The sequence below is a fragment of the Halictus rubicundus genome, unplaced genomic scaffold, assembly GCF_050948215.1.
Source record: "Halictus rubicundus isolate RS-2024b unplaced genomic scaffold, iyHalRubi1_principal scaffold0099, whole genome shotgun sequence".
NCBI lineage: Eukaryota > Metazoa > Arthropoda > Insecta > Hymenoptera > Halictidae > Halictus > Halictus rubicundus.
Window position 1 is genome coordinate 258,735 of NW_027488640.1, and position 15,523 is coordinate 274,257.

At 46.9% G+C, this 15,523-nt stretch overlaps 1 protein-coding gene and 1 long non-coding RNA gene across 3 annotated transcripts; one reads left to right on the top strand and one right to left on the bottom strand.

The window, feature by feature from the left end:
• Nucleotides 1-757: 757 nt before the first annotated feature.
• On the top strand, nucleotides 758-14,136 carry LOC143363703 (uncharacterized). Its single transcript, XR_013083887.1, has 3 exons — nucleotides 758-814; nucleotides 13,856-13,954; nucleotides 14,050-14,136. It is a non-coding gene; the product is annotated as an uncharacterized LOC143363703 (long non-coding RNA).
• Nucleotides 13,259-14,074, bottom strand: LOC143363702 (uncharacterized). 2 transcript variants are annotated; one of them, XM_076804250.1, is made up of 3 exons: nucleotides 13,813-14,074; nucleotides 13,546-13,690; nucleotides 13,259-13,333 (listed from the first exon to the last, which is right to left on the bottom strand). In XM_076804250.1, exons 1-3 carry the CDS (start codon nucleotides 14,072-14,074, stop codon nucleotides 13,330-13,332), a joined length of 411 nt encoding a protein of 136 aa, XP_076660365.1. In that variant the 3' UTR covers nucleotides 13,259-13,329. The 2 variants fall into 2 exon arrangements, with proteins under 2 accessions (XP_076660365.1, XP_076660364.1); XM_076804249.1 differs by having other exon boundaries at nucleotides 13,268-13,472.
• Nucleotides 14,137-15,523: the final 1,387 nt, after the last annotated feature.

Below are 15,523 nucleotides of genomic sequence, written 5' to 3' on the forward strand. Positions count from 1 at the left end.
AGTATCTCGTGATTTTTTGCACAAAATTAGATCAATATTGCACTTTGCCAAAACAATTAATTTCAGACCGAAATCTATTAAAGAATTTGTTGCATGCTTTCATAAATAAAAAATGGCCAGAAAATAGAGATTTTCGATTACCCCATATTACTTAATGTTAACAACTTTTTACAAAAATTTTTTTGCCAAATAACCGTTGTATCTGTGGCAATCACTCCACAAATTTTCAAACAAATTCGTTGGATAGTTTCGATTTTAGATTTTTTGCCGCTTTTTGGCCATTTGGCACCACTGTGCAGCGCGGCGCTTTTGTGAACCATATTTTTCAAGCTTCGCGCTATTTCCTTTAGTACATTTGTCCCGCGACACTCAGTTTACTTATTTTTCGAATTTTACGATTATATTCTTTTAAGTTTGTTTAGGATAGTGAGGTGCAGAGCAGTGCAGCAGCAAGTGTAACAAAACGTACAAAATAATTGGATAAAGATATTATCATTATGTATTAGTTATAATTATCTGTTACATGTATAATTATGTATTATTATGTTTTTAAATAAAATATTGTTAAAATAATGTACTGTTGCAAAACATATTATATCCTTTTAGTGTAAGTGTAATTCTAAATTTAAAGTAATCGTACTGAACAGTAGGTATATGTGAATACGTATGTTAGTAGAATCGTATAGCTATATATATATAGGTTTTAGTTGAGGGAACGAGGGAACCAATCTAGATGATACTGCTAAAGTGCACACATTATACATGGGAGATTGCCCTCCCTGGTTTAGAGCCACTTTCGCTCCCACGCAGCCTTGTTAAGTATTTCAACAATATAATCATCTAAAAAGAAATATGTCCAATTAATTATCCGTACTGCTTGATTATATGAAAAATTTGATTTTATTGTATTAACCCATTAGCGCCCATTGTACTCACTTGAGTACAGCATAACAAGATTATATTTGTTTGCTTCTAGCGCAATCTGAGATTGACTAGATGTTTTGTCCATCGTTTACTAAAATTAAAAAAAAATTCTTGGGCGTTAATGGGTTAATAATTACTGTTTCGGCGTCGACCGACGGTCGGAGCAGCCTGATGCCGGGACCACTCAGAGTTGAGCGAGCAAAGGAATCCACAGGATGGGTCAGTGAGAGGTTGAGACAGAGAGAGAGAGAGAGAGAGAGAGAGAGAGAGCTGATATTAAACTGCACTTTATTGATCGCAGACCGATCACAGGCGGCACGACCGGCCGGTCACTCGCGAGCGATGGAGGGAACGAGAACGTCGCGAGCGCTAGAGAACGAGGACGTCGCGAGGTGCGCACGATCGAGAGAGAGAGCGCGATCGAGAATCGCGAGCCGGCGGATGGACGGATATCTTGCGCGTGCAGATTTCTGCCGTCGGAACGCGAAACGGAAATCTTGAGCGGCACGAAACGCGTGCCGCCGCGATACGGAAATCTTCAACACGGGCGACGGAGATCTTCAACGCGCGGCAGAATGCACGTAACGCAGCGCGAAAGATTGTAGAAAATACTGCGAACGAGCAGTTCGAGATCGCGAGAGTCTCCGAGCGAGAGATTTTGAAATCTGACCTGAGCGAGACGAGCGCGAGCAGCAAACTAGCGCGAGAAATATGACTGAAGACGAATGTTAAGAGCGTTAAGCAGCGTGATGCGAGTGACGAACATGAAGAGAGCGAGAAGGCACGCGCAGGTGCCTTAAATAACAAGGACCATCGAATGTGGAGCACCGTGATTGGTGCTCCCGAATCGGATGATCCTTGTTTGTCTTGATTTGAAGGATTCAAGCGTTGAAATTCGGCCAATGAGAAACGAAACTGTTGCTACGCGGTGTCGAGCAACGGCGACACGCGTTCTTGCCGCGTGTTGACATACGAGACAAAAACTGTATGATACAGCGGTCGCCAGTTGAGACAATAGCCGCCAAATTCCAACGCTTGAATCCTGAACAATTACGAATCAGAAAAATCGAGATTAAATATGTGGAATGAAGATAACCTGACACTGCATTGTCGAGGAATTCAATGATGCCGGAGTCGCACCTGGTAACGTTTTTGCATCCATCCATCCTAGTGTACCTTTAACAACATATATATATATATATGTCGGGGCGTGATGGCAGCGATGCACCCCGTCGGCAACAACGCGTAACGCCTATAGGATTTAGTTTAATTGTAAAATAACGATTTACCGTACCCTGATAATTGCCCTGCGAAGGGGCAATAAAACAGTCCCTGCGTACCTGCGCTACCCCTCTTCGCGCGCGGGGCAAAGGGAGATGCGAGACAGGGTACCTGGAATGATGGGCTGGGACCCTGTTGAACGTGACCACGGGCGACAGAATAGTTTCCGGGACGGTAGAGGGAAGACTAGCTTTGAGGAAAGCGACTTCTCGAGAGTAAAAGAACAAAAAAAAGACGTACGCGAACATTCTGTGCGGCCCGTGTGCTCGTTGACGTGTCTCTCGTTGCGCTACGAGATCCGGCATCGCGTGTACGTGTAGAGTCCATACGACGTTCGCGTAAGCGCGAAAGGAGCGAAACGATGGAGAACGACGACGGACAATCTCCGACGGGTCCGAGGACGGAAGAGTCCGCCCAGCCTCCGACATCAGAAGTGGGATTCTCGCGGGAAAACTCAGCTCCGCGAGTCTCCTCGCCCGAGAACGATGGAACAAATTGGAAGCTAATGTTCGAGATGCTATTAGGACGGATGCAAGGTCCAATAGTGAATCAACCAACACACGCCACCACCCGGATATTCCTGCCAGAGTTCGACCCGGATAAGGAGGACTACAGTGCGAAAGCGTGGTGTAGAACGGTGGATGTGTGTCTCGCAGAGCGACCGATACAGGGCAGCGAATTGGTCATGGCTCTAAGCAGGGCATTGAAAGGTGGCGCGTCCGCGTGGATGTCACAAGTGAATTACGCTGGCATGAACTGGAGTGAGTTCAGAAAAATGTTTCTAGCCCAATATGATACGTTCGAAACCCCTGTGGGTGCAATGATGAGGATCAACGGGGGAAAACCAAGAGAAGGCGAGTCTATGCCTTCATACTCAAACCGTGTGCTGGCCTCATTTACTAATTTATACGCATCGATGTCGACGGAACAAATCGCTATAGCATCAACATTGGCACATTGCGTGCAGATAGATCCTCGACTGCAGCGCGTTGCGTTCACAACAAATATCGATACGCAGGCTTCATTACAAAAGGAGCTGATGGCCTTCGGGTTCCGTAAACGGCCAGTTACCACCGATGGAAGAGAACCGAAGTCAACGGACAGCAAGAAACCGAAAAGTGTTGTTACGTGTTTTACATGCGGCAAGGAAGGACATAAAGCCACGGACTGTCATCGACGCCAAGGAGCTACCAGGTTGCCGGGACCCAAGCCTGGCACGAGCGGAAGCAACCGGGGACCACCGAAAAAGCCGGTTACCTGCTTCAAGTGCGGAGAGGACGGCCATATTGCTCCACAGTGCAAGAAGGTGGATGGAAGACCACATCCGAGGATACCCATGGAACGGCAGATCAACTTGTGCAGTATCGCCCCGGTAACAGCGGAACTAGCGGAATCGGGTGAGGTCTACGAATTTTGTTTTGATACGGGTGCGGAATGCTCTCTGATAAAAGAGTCGGTGGGAAATAAATTTTCCGGTAAGCGATCTAGAAATCTGACAAGGTTAATTGGTCTTGGCAACGCTAACGTGATGAGTAACTTACAGATCCTGTCCCGAGTGGTAATACACGATCACCGCGTTGAAATTCTCTTTCATGTCGTGCCGGACGAACATTTGAGTTATAGTATTTTGATTGGACGCGATTTGATAACGCAAGGGTTTTCTGTTGAAATTTCGGCGAATAGCTTCAGTCTAAGACGGGATAAGATAATAAAAATTTGTGAAGTTGGCAAAAAGATCGATAACTTTAATAGTGTTGACACAGATGTAGTTGGTCCCCATAGAGAAGAACTAATCGATCTGTTAAAAGGATTTTCTGAATCGTTTGTCCTCGGTACACCTACGGGTAGGATAAGTTCGGGAGAGTTACAAATAAAATTAATAGACCCTAATCGTACCGTTCAACGACGACCATATAGACTTAGCCCTGATGAGAAGCAAACTGTAAAGGACAAAATCAACGAACTCTTGTCTGCCGGGATAATTAGACCTAGTTGTTCCCCGTTTGCCAGTCCCGTAATCCTCGTTAACAAAAAGGACGGTTCTGACCGTTTATGCGTTGATTACCGGGAACTAAATAGTAACACAGTCCCCGATAGGTACCCCTTACCGCTCATAAACGACCAAATCCAGCGACTAAGCGGCGCACAATACTTTACGACACTAGACATGGCGTCGGGTTTCCATCAAATCCCTGTCCATAAAGACTCGATAGAAAAGACTGCATTTGTTACTCCAGATGGTCAATACGAGTATTTGTCCATGCCGTTCGGGCTTCGTAATGCACCTTCGGTATTTCAGAGGGCCATAAACCAAGCCCTTTCTGGACTCGTAAACACATTTGTAGTTTGTTTTACCTGGACGACGTTATGATTCAGGCCAACTCTATACAACAGTCCTTAGAGAGGCTACAAATAGTACTAGAAAAATTAAAGTCAGCGGGATTCTCACTCAATTTGAATAAATGTGCGTTTCTAAAATCACGTGTAGATTATTTGGGCTTTGAAGTGACCGCGGGGGAAATCAGGCCAAACCCGCGGAAAGTAAAAGCATTAACCGAATCTTCTCCTCCATCAACGGTGACTCAGCTTAGGCAATTCATAGGCCTTGCTTCCTATTTCAGACAGTTTATACCTAAGTTTTCTCAGGTCACTTCCCCACTATACAAATTGACTACGGGAAAAGGAAAGATAGAATGGAAACAGCAACACGAAAAGATCCGACAAGACATTATTGCAAATTTAATAAACGAACCCACACTAATGCTATTCAATCCGTCATACCCAATCGAATTACATACTGACGCCAGCTCGGATGGTTACGGTGCTGTCCTAATACAACAAGTAGATAGTAAATCTCACGCGGTCGCGTATTATAGTAAGAGAACCACTGACGCCGAATCGCGATATCACTCATACGAGTTGGAGACGTTAGCGGTAGTCAATGCCATAAAACATTTCCGCCACTTCTTGCAAGGAAGACAATTCCTAGTCGTCACTGATTGCAACTCGCTTAAAGCCTCGCGTACAAAAATGGACCTTACCCCGCGAGTACACAGATGGTGGGCATTCCTACAGGCATACGATTTTGACATTGTGTTCGAGCAATCAGCTGTTCGGTGCCGCTGTGCGTCCGCACGCACACACGGCAAATTAGCGACTGCCGAACTTTGTTTGTATTGAGGACTCGGCCGTCGTCGCGGTTCGTCTCTCTCTCTCCCCGCACACTTCGGGCGGACCGAGTAGTTCGGGGTGCGCGGCGAGGGGAGAGAGCCCCGTCAATATACACGGCAACCCGTCGAGCCCTCCCTCTCTTTTCCGAGAATCGCAGTGATAACACCAATAAATCAGTTAGCTCTCCCACAAATCACATTTTATTTCTCTCAATTATTTCGGGATCGTAAGTTAAAGGTTCTGCGTTACGGAACCCAACGAAGATCCAAAACACATTGTATACCGAGAAGGAAAGCGCATGAGCCACGCGGATTTCTTCTCGCGAAACCCTTTACCGATCAAAGACAGTCATAAACGGATTGAACAGAAACGGGTTAATTTGGCCGAGATATCGGAGAACTGGTTACAAACTGAGCAACTACGAGATGATGAACTGAACAAGATCATTTCCCAATTGGAAAACAATGAAATGGATCCTGATACCGCCAAAACATATTCGTTGAAATCAGGAGTTTTGCATAGAAAAATACAACGTAAAAATCGCAGTCAACAATTACCCATAGTCCCCGTACATTTTCGATGGTCCGTAATTAATAATGTTCACGAGTCTATTATGCATCTTGGTTGGAACAAAACCTTAGAGAAGGCCTATCAACATTACTGGTTTCCTAACATGTCGAAGTACATTCGTAAATTTGTCGAAAATTGTATCACGTGCAAATTATCAAAGTCTCACTCAGGTAAAGCGCAAGCCGAGCTGCATCCTATCCCAAAGGTAAGCGTACCGTGGCATACGATTCATGTTGACGCTACGGGAAAACTTAGCGGCGAAAATAACATAAAAGAATAAGTGTTTGTGTTCGTCGACGCGTTCACCAAATTTGTAATTTTACGACATTCCATAAACATAGACGCGGCCAGTGCCATCACAGCACTGAATTACTGCGTGAATTTATTTGGGGCCCCCTCCAGAATTATTGCCGATCAGGGTAGATGTTTCGCAAACAGCAATTTTCGTGAATTCTGCAAGACCCATAATATTGACCTGCACCTAATCGCTACAGGTACGTGTCGTGCCAATGGTCAGGTAGAAAGAACAATGAGTACGCTTAGAAATATGCTTACCGCGGTAGAACTAAATAATAGCAAGTCCTGGCAAGAGTCCCTTGAAAATGTCCAACTAGCGTTAAATTGTACAGCGAATCGTACCACTAAGCATAGCCCTTTGGAATTGCTGATAGGCAAAGTTGCCAGACCAATATCATTGTCAGTTGCTAATGATGACGGCGAAGAACTCGACCTTTCGGACATCAGAGAACAAGCGACCCAAGCGATCGACCAAAACGCCGCGTACGACAAAACACGATTCGATAGTAACAAAGCAAAAATTGTTAGATTTTCGGTCGGAAATTACGTTCTTATAGAAAATCACGAACGAAATCAAACGAAATTAGATGCTAAATTTCGCGGTCCGTATAAGATAATAGAAGTTTTGCCCAACGACAGTGTGCGATACTCTCGACTTGATTTTGCCGAGAGTGTGGGAGTGTGAATGGAAGTATGAAATGAGATGGAGTAAATGATAACGGGAGTGAATGCAGGAAATGGAAAGAATGTGATTGCCAGATTTACAATAAATAACTGTATTTATCCTCCGAGAGTTACAAGAATTTGTCGCAATAAAAATGTAAGAAGAATGAATAAAGAATGAATTAACGATATTACTTATGATTGATTATACGAATCAGCTGATGTTTGCACGTGCGCGATAGAAAGAAAAGGAGAGAGAGTCGCGGTCGCTCTCTCCCTCTTTTATACCCGCGATCTTTCTCGACGTTTCTTCGCGTGTTGTCGCTTCCGGGTGAGCGTTCGCGATCTTTCCCGAACGTTCGCGAGCGGGCCACGACCAATCATGCGAGTGTTCGCGTGTCGCGCAATTTCCGTTTGTCGCTGAGTGGCTGGTGCCCGGCGATGTGCGTCGCGTGATTGGTGTGGTCGCGCGAGTCCTGCGCGCCGCGTGTTGTTCGCGCGCGCCAGTTTTCGAACATCCCGCCCGCCTCGACTTGTCGATTTTCTCCCGCGTGCATTAACCGAACGGGGTGCATCAGTGCCGAACGTGTTCGTACGCGTACTTCTCGCGTGGTTTTTTGGTGTATCTCGGTGGTGTTGTGAACTTTGTCGCGTTGTGTAAACAAGCTGTACCGCCGATGCTCATTCACACGTGGCGTCGCGTACTACGCCGTACTACGCCGTGTTTTGTCAATGGATGATGCGCGTGGCATGTGCGCGGTGTGCTTGCATCGACGTGTCCATTGATTAGTGCGCGTCGATCGGGAGAACAACTAGTTTCGCGACTGGTCTCACTAATTCGGTATTCGCGGTGATTAATTTCGCGACCCGAACCTTCCCGTCGGCTCCGGGGTACGTTTCCGACACGCGCGCGAGTGGCCATTGCGTGGGTGCTGTGTTTTCCCCTGAGATCAAGCAGAGGCAGCCCGGCACGACGTTCTCCTTCGTTTCTCGCCATTTTGGTCGTGCGGTGAGTTCTTGGAGATATTCTCGCTGCCATCTCGCCCAGAATTCATCTCGGATTTTTGACAGCAGCTGCCACCGGGAGAGTCGGTGGTCCCTCGTATCCAGCAGCGATGGCTCCGGGAGTGCATTCAACGCCGTGCCTATGAGGAAATGCCCCGGCGTCAGTGCGGTCAGATCCGCGGGATCATCGGAAAGTGCAGTCAGTGGCCTTGAGTTGAGGCAGGCCTCCACCTGGGTGAGTAGCGTGCTCATCTCTTCGAAGGTGAGCCGAGCATCTCCTATGGTCCGCCGGAGGTGATGCTTGGTTGATTTCACCGCGGCTTCCCACAGGCCTCCAAAGTGCGGTGCAGCTGGTGGATTGAAATGCCATTGTGTCCTCAGGTCACTCATCTGGTCTCTGATCCTCCGGTTCTCTCGGCTGCTGGCAGTGAAAAGACGGCGTAATTCCCCGTCGGCTCCCTGGAAATTGGTCCCGCAGTCGCTGTGCAGGTGTGCACAGATGCCACGTCGTGAGATGAACCTTCGGAAAGCGGCCAGAAAAGCCTCCGAGGAGTAATTGGATACGGCCTCTAAGTGCACGGCCTTGGTGACCATGCAGACAAAGACCGCCAGGAAGCCCTTATACGCCTTGTGACCCCGGCCCGGCGCAGTTCGCATCCAGATCGGCCCGGCGTAGTCAACCCCTGTGGCATGGAAGGGTCGAGCCGGTGTGACTCGATGTTGTGGAAGCTCTCCCATCAACTGACGTGCTGGAGCGGCCCGCCACCGAGTGCACGTGACACATCTATGTATGGCGGACTTGACGATGGAGCGTCCCCTCGGTACCCAGTATCGCTGCCGGATGGTGCCCAAGGTTGCCTGTACGCCGCCATGCAGTGTTTTCCTGTGAGCAGATTGAATTAAGAGTTGAGTGAACAGAGAGTCTGGGGAAAGAATGAGTGGATGCGCCTCGTCAGGGTGTATGGGTGCCTTGTTCAATCTGCCTCCTTGATATTCACTATCCCGATCGTCTGGGTGTACTAGGATCTGCCTATACATCTTTGTGATATCGGCTGTGACGACGAATTGGTGCTTCCTCCACCTCAGAAGCGTGTCGGCGAGGAGTGGCAGAAGGTTTGGGCCCACGTGGAGGCAGTCGTTGAGCGACAACTGCGCCGGCGAAGACCAGGAGCCGTTGAACACCACCCTCAACTTCGTCGTGGTGCTGGTCGGTTTCAGGACCCCATGGTGAGGTAAGTAGTGGGCTGCTTGTCCAGCTGGTGGTTCGCTGGCAGGCGACATGTGGCCCAACGTCTCGTATTCCCTCAGGAAGTCGCCGTAGAGCCTCCTGAAGTCCTCCTCCCTTTCGAAACGTTGCTCCATTCGTCGGAGCGCCCGCCATGCTGCTGTCCTGGACCCTGAAGAGATGACACCTGCTTTTCGAAAGGGGAGCCTCACCTGATAGCGACCTTCGGGCGTGCGTGAGTGGGTTGCTGCGTAGTGGTCCTCGCATTCCCGCTCCTCGGCTGTCAGGGTGGTGTGCGCGTCCTGCAGCTCCTCCTGCTCCCAAAACCTTCGCACCAGCGTACTCAGAGGCTCACCGACTATCGCCTGGTGCACTTGGGCGTGCAAGGAGGCGGTGGTGGTACCGGCCATCCCGGTGATGATCCATCCAAAGACGGTGAGTTGTCCTATAGGTTCGTCTGGAGCACCCTTTCTCACTCCTTCCAGCACTATTGCAGGGTAGGCGTCGGCGCCCAGAAGGACTTCGATGGGCGACGCCTTTGCCGGTAATGGGTCCGCCAGCTCCAGCCCCTGCAGGTGTTTCCAGGATCTTGGATCTGCTAGGCTGCTGTGAACATATCCGGTCAGCTTTGGGAGCAGGATCGCCGAGACCTTGATGGTGTCAACCCTGCTGGACGAGATGTCCAGGTTGATTCGACCCCGTGCTCGAGCAAGCTGCTGCCCTCCGACCCCGAAGATATCCACCAACGAGGTGGTTCTTGGGAGCTGCAATCGCTGCGCCAGTGCCTCAGTCATCATCGATACCTCCGAACCTTGGTCGATGAGGGCACGAACCACATGTCTTCGACCGAACTTGTCTGCCACTTGGACCATTGCTGTGGCGAGCAGCACCTTGCCCGCTGAGTTCCGGCAGTCCAGGGTAAGATGAGCTGTCTTGGACATTGATAGGCTGTCGCGATATGCATCGTGGAGTGACGAATGGTGTTTCTCTCCGCAGGTCATGCAGCTTTTGGTGGACGGGCAGGCTGCCAGGGCATGTTTTCCGAGGCAGTTGTAGCAAAGGTGAAGCTTCTCCACCTGCCCGCGTCGCTCTGCTGGGGGGAGTGCCTTGTACTCGGGACACTGCATCAGGTAATGTTCCTTGCTACACTTCGCGCACGTGGTCTTCTGCCCTTTCTGTGCATGGTGGGCTCTGACGCTCTTCGTCGTCCCCTTGCCAGCAGATTCTCCAAAGTTCTGGCGATGTTCTGAGCTTCTACCCTGATTGCGGCTAATCCCCAGGGCTGGCTTCACCGATGCTGTTTCCGGCGACGCCTCTAACTGCTGCCTCCGCTTCGTGAGGAAGTCTCTCAGTGTGTCGAAGGATGGCGGATCGTTGCTGCTGGTAACTCTTTCCTCCCATTTTTCCCGAGTCACTGGATCGAATAGACGCACCACTGAGTAGACAAACCAATCCTCAGATTTGTTGATTGGCCTTCCCAACCCGTCCAGAGTGTTCACCACTGATGAGATGCCCTGGTGAATGTTGGCGATCTCACGTGCGGAGCTCTCTCTCATCTTGGGGAGCGAGGCAAGTCGGTCGAGGCACGATCGCACGAGGATTCTCTTGTTCTCGTATTGTTCCTTGAGAATTGTCCACGCTCGGTTGTAATTCTCGTTTGTCGTTGCCAGGTCCTTCACGAGATCGGCGGCCGCGCCTCGAAGACTCACTTTCAGATAGTGCAGACGATCCACCTTACTGAGCTGGGGATTCCTGTCCACGATTGACGTGAACAAATCTTTGAAAGCTGGCCACTCAACGTATTCGCCGTGAAATTCTGGCAGCTGCATTCGCGGCAATGGTGCTGAACCAGCGTTCTCTCCTTCCTTGGTTTCACTCGCGCTGGAAGGAGCCTTCGCCCGGGATTGTGCACCTACCTCGCTGAACTGACGTGCGAGATCGAGCAGCCGACCCCTTTGCTCCATGTACGCTTCCTCCACCGCGTCTGCAAATTCCTGCTTCATGTAATCGGAGCCCTTGATCGTGTCCCGATGTCGAAGAGTCAGGACATCGTGATTCCGTTGGAACGCCGACCAGTAGTCCTCGAGACGTTGGAGCCTGGACTGGACGTCGCCCGCGGTCATCTTTGACTGCGCGATGGACTTCTTGAAATTCTCCGTTATGCGACTGATCTTCCTTCCCAGCTCACTCTGCTTGGCGAGCAGTTCCTCGACGGAGAGTTCCATTTTGCTTCGAGACTGAGTCGATGTATGGAGTTCTCACTTGTCGGAAGATGTTTCACCACTGCACTTCGCGGAGATTTATTTGTAAATCCGGCTCGAAGGACCAGAAATGTGCGATACTCTCGACTTGATTTTGCCGAGAGTGTGGGAGTTTGAATGGAAGTATGAAATGAGATGGAGTAAATGATAACGGGAGTGAATGCAGGAAATGGAAAGAATGTGATTGCCAGATTTACAATAAATAACTGTATTTATCCTCCGAGAGTTACAAGAATTTGTCGCAATAAAAATGTAAGAAGAATGAATAAAGAATGAATTAACGATATTACTTATGATTGATTATACGAATCAGCTGATGTTTGCACGTGCGCGATAGAAAGAAAAGGAGAGAGAGTCGCGGTCGCTCTCTCCCTCTTTTATACCCGCGATCTTTCTCGACGTTTCTTCGCGTGTTGTCGCTTCCGGGTGAGCGTTCGCGATCTTTCCCGAACGTTCGCGAGCGGGCCACGACCAATCATGCGAGTGTTCGCGTGTCGCGCAATTTCCGTTTGTCGCTGAGTGGCTGGTGCCCGGCGATGTGCGTCGCGTGATTGGTGTGGTCGCGCGAGTCCTGCGCGCCGCGTGTTGTTCGCGCGCGCCAGTTTTCGAACAACAGATACCGTTTGAAGCCTGTAAGTGGCAATAGAGTACTTAAATATGCTCACGAGCGACTGAGATTGATACCTGATAGTTCTGTTCCCATAGAGTTTGATATCCGTAGTAATTGGAGCGACACCGAATTAACAGAATGTGCCAGTGTCGGGGATGACAACAGTGAGGAAAGAAACACGTGAAAATCCATGCGTCGTGCTTATTAGTCGTAAGCCATTATTCCCAAACCCAGTTTAGCTGGTAAAGGAGGCGGGGCGATGTAACGGCAGACGATGGATGTATTGGGTCGTGTTGATGACTGCGAAATGTGTGACCACGTGATTGGTCAGGAGTCGTATGAGTCGACTGAAAAAGGTGTGACCACGTGGTTGGTCGGGTGCCACATGGGTGGCTTTGTTCTGCTGTGTCCAGTAGTGGACTAAAAGTTCATGTTGTTGTCTTGAGCTCACGGTGTGTCAGAACCGCTTGGCCGAACTGTTTATTCCGTGGCACCGAATTATCTGAATATGTTTTTATCCAGAATTGGTTAAGATTGCCCGCATGACATCGAACGCGTGTATAGTGCTTCGACATAGAGTACATGGCAAACATGGCATTCAGAGCTCAATCGATATTTTGTCAGAATGGACGAACGGGAAACATAGATGGTATTTCTTTTCCAGACGATGTATAAAGTCGTTGCAATTCCAGACGAGGACGTGTGACAGTCAGGAGGGCCGTGTCGGGGCGTGATGGCAGCGATGCACCCCGTCGGCAACAACGCGTAACGCCTATAGGATTTAGTTTAATTGTAAAATAACGATTTACCGTACCCTGATAATTGCCCTGCGAAGGGGCAATAAAACAGTCCCTGCGTACCTGCGCTACCCCTCTTCGCGCGCGGGGCAAAGGGAGATGCGAGACAGGGTACCTGGAATGATGGGCTGGGACCCTGTTGAACGTGACCACGGGCGACAGAATAGTTTCCGGGACGGTAGAGGGAAGACTAGCTTTGAAAAAAAAGACGTACGCGAACATTCTGTGCGGCCCGTGTGCTCGTTGACGTGTCTCTCGTTGCGCTACGAGATCCGGCATCGCGTGTACGTGTAGAGTCCATACGACGTTCGCGTAAGCGCGAAAGGAGCGAAACGATGGAGAACGACGACGGACAATCTCCGACGGGTCCGAGGACGGAAGAGTCCGCCCAGCCTCCGACATATATATGTACACAATCGATAATACGTACTACATAATATAAAATTTATTTATTTACCGCTTTCTATAGGATTATCAGTTGTTTCGGCAAAACAGTTAGCATCAGCAATTTCCTCATTAATATCTTCATCTGTAGAAAAAATATTTTAATTCTATGCGGTAGCTTTAGAATTCTAAATACATATTTACCTGCCAATGCACTGATTGTATTGATTTTAAAAATTGTGTCTTTATGATGGAATATACTTAAAAACTCTTTTAGAGATAATCTACAAAATCATATAAATTTAAAAACATATATACAATAAAAATAATTATAAATAGAAAGAGTGATACACTAACCTTCCAGTATCAAATTCAGCTTGAGCTTTAGCAATATTTTTCCTTCGACTAATATTTTCACGAGTACGTGGTTTTCGAGATGCTACACCATTTTGTAGACTATTCAAATCTAATTCTTGATCCATAAGCAAATCTCTTATTTTTTCTAAAATTTAATAACATTTAACTACATACTGCCGCATATTTAGAGTATCATGCCAAACGATGTAAATATATAGTTATTAAATTGTAAATAGATTTATTGAAAAAAATTAAATAATACTATACCCAGAAATGCCCAAACGTTTATGTTCTGTTTTCCTAATTTTAGACCAGCAACATTATGGAAAGACTCTGCAATATTGTTAGTGCGTACTGGGCAATTGTACACGCTTACTTGCGGTGCCTTTTTTAACCAATTAGTTCGCATGTAAGTCATAAATAAAAGAACATTGGGAAAATTACTTGCTATATTGTCTGCCTCTTCTTGTATAATTAATATGGCTTCTTGAAACTTTGTTTCAGGTACTAAAGCCAGAGACATTGCCATACGCACAACCGTATTAGGTACATTAGTCAAACCAAGCTTGCGCCACTTTCGAAGAATAGCCTGCAATATATGTATGACAAAAAATGTAGTTTTCTATAATAGACAAAATTGTAATATGTATATAATGGTTGATTCTTATAAGGACCCGACAACAATGACAAAAACTCAGTTGTGTTGCTCTAAAAATAAAGATTGATTTTTATTATGCGAAAAGGGGAGATATTTACAATATGTACATACTTAATGCTTACCTAAAAATAAAGAAACGACAATTAAAGTTTTTTTATTGCGTTATCAGTTTCTTTTTATAACTCTACTTATTCCTATAAATCTACCCAGTCTCACTTCTCATTACATATATCTTCTCTACTGCCGTGAAGATAGTCATTGACCTATCAATACGGCGCGAAAGATTAAATTAAAGAAATACGTTTTCTTTACATCACCCCCCTTTAGGGGAGAAAATTTTCTAACAAACTTTTCGTTATGCAGATAATATTCTCTATCACATATTTCTACTCTGTTTCTTCCTCTGAGTTGTCTTCCTTGAATGTAGGGATTGGGATGAGTTTTGTTACGTGGAAAAGGTTGGATTCTGATTTCTTGTGACTTGTGTTTACCCTGTATATTGACTCGGAGATTTTCTCAACTATTTCGTACGGACCTATCCTGAGTTCATCCAGCTTCTTTCTGTTCATTTTGTTCCCATTTTCCACGTACACCATGTCTCCTACCTTGAAATGAATTTCTTTTCTGGTTTTATCAAAAAGTGATTTATTGTACTTGTGAGATTTTAGAGTATTTTCAAGAGCCTCTTCTTTTGCTGCTTCCCAATCTTTGTCTGCTTTTCCCCGTTTTAATTCATCCGGTAGGATTGTTACATCTATACCATATAGTAGGTACCTTGGTGCAAAGCCGGTGACTGTGTGTTCAGTGTCATTATATTTTTCGACACATTGCTGTGCTATTGTCGTCCAAGCTTTTTTATTATTTCTTTCGTTTATCTTACACCTGATTTTGTTAACTAGGGTCTGATTTAATCTTTCATTGAGACCATTTGAGAATGGTGCATTCGCGGCCGTAAAAATTATTGGGATTGATTTTTCCTGTAGGAAATTTTTAAACTCTATTGAGTTTATACTCGGGTACTGGTCCGTGAGGAGCATCCCGATATTTTCTGTGTCTGATATTTTTGTGACTAGTTTTATGAAATCATTTGCATTCTGCGTTTTTGATGTTTGAATAAATGCATATCTAGTAAAGTGATCTACTAGCAGATGCAAGTATTTCTTTGTCGATCTTGAACCACCGAAACCTCCAATTGTATCTACAGAGATTATTTCAAAAGCTTTCGTCGCTGGACCCAAGTGAGACATTAAGCCTAACTTATCTTGACCTCTGGTTTTATTTTTTTTGCAAATTTCACAGCTTCTGCAAATTTTCTTAATA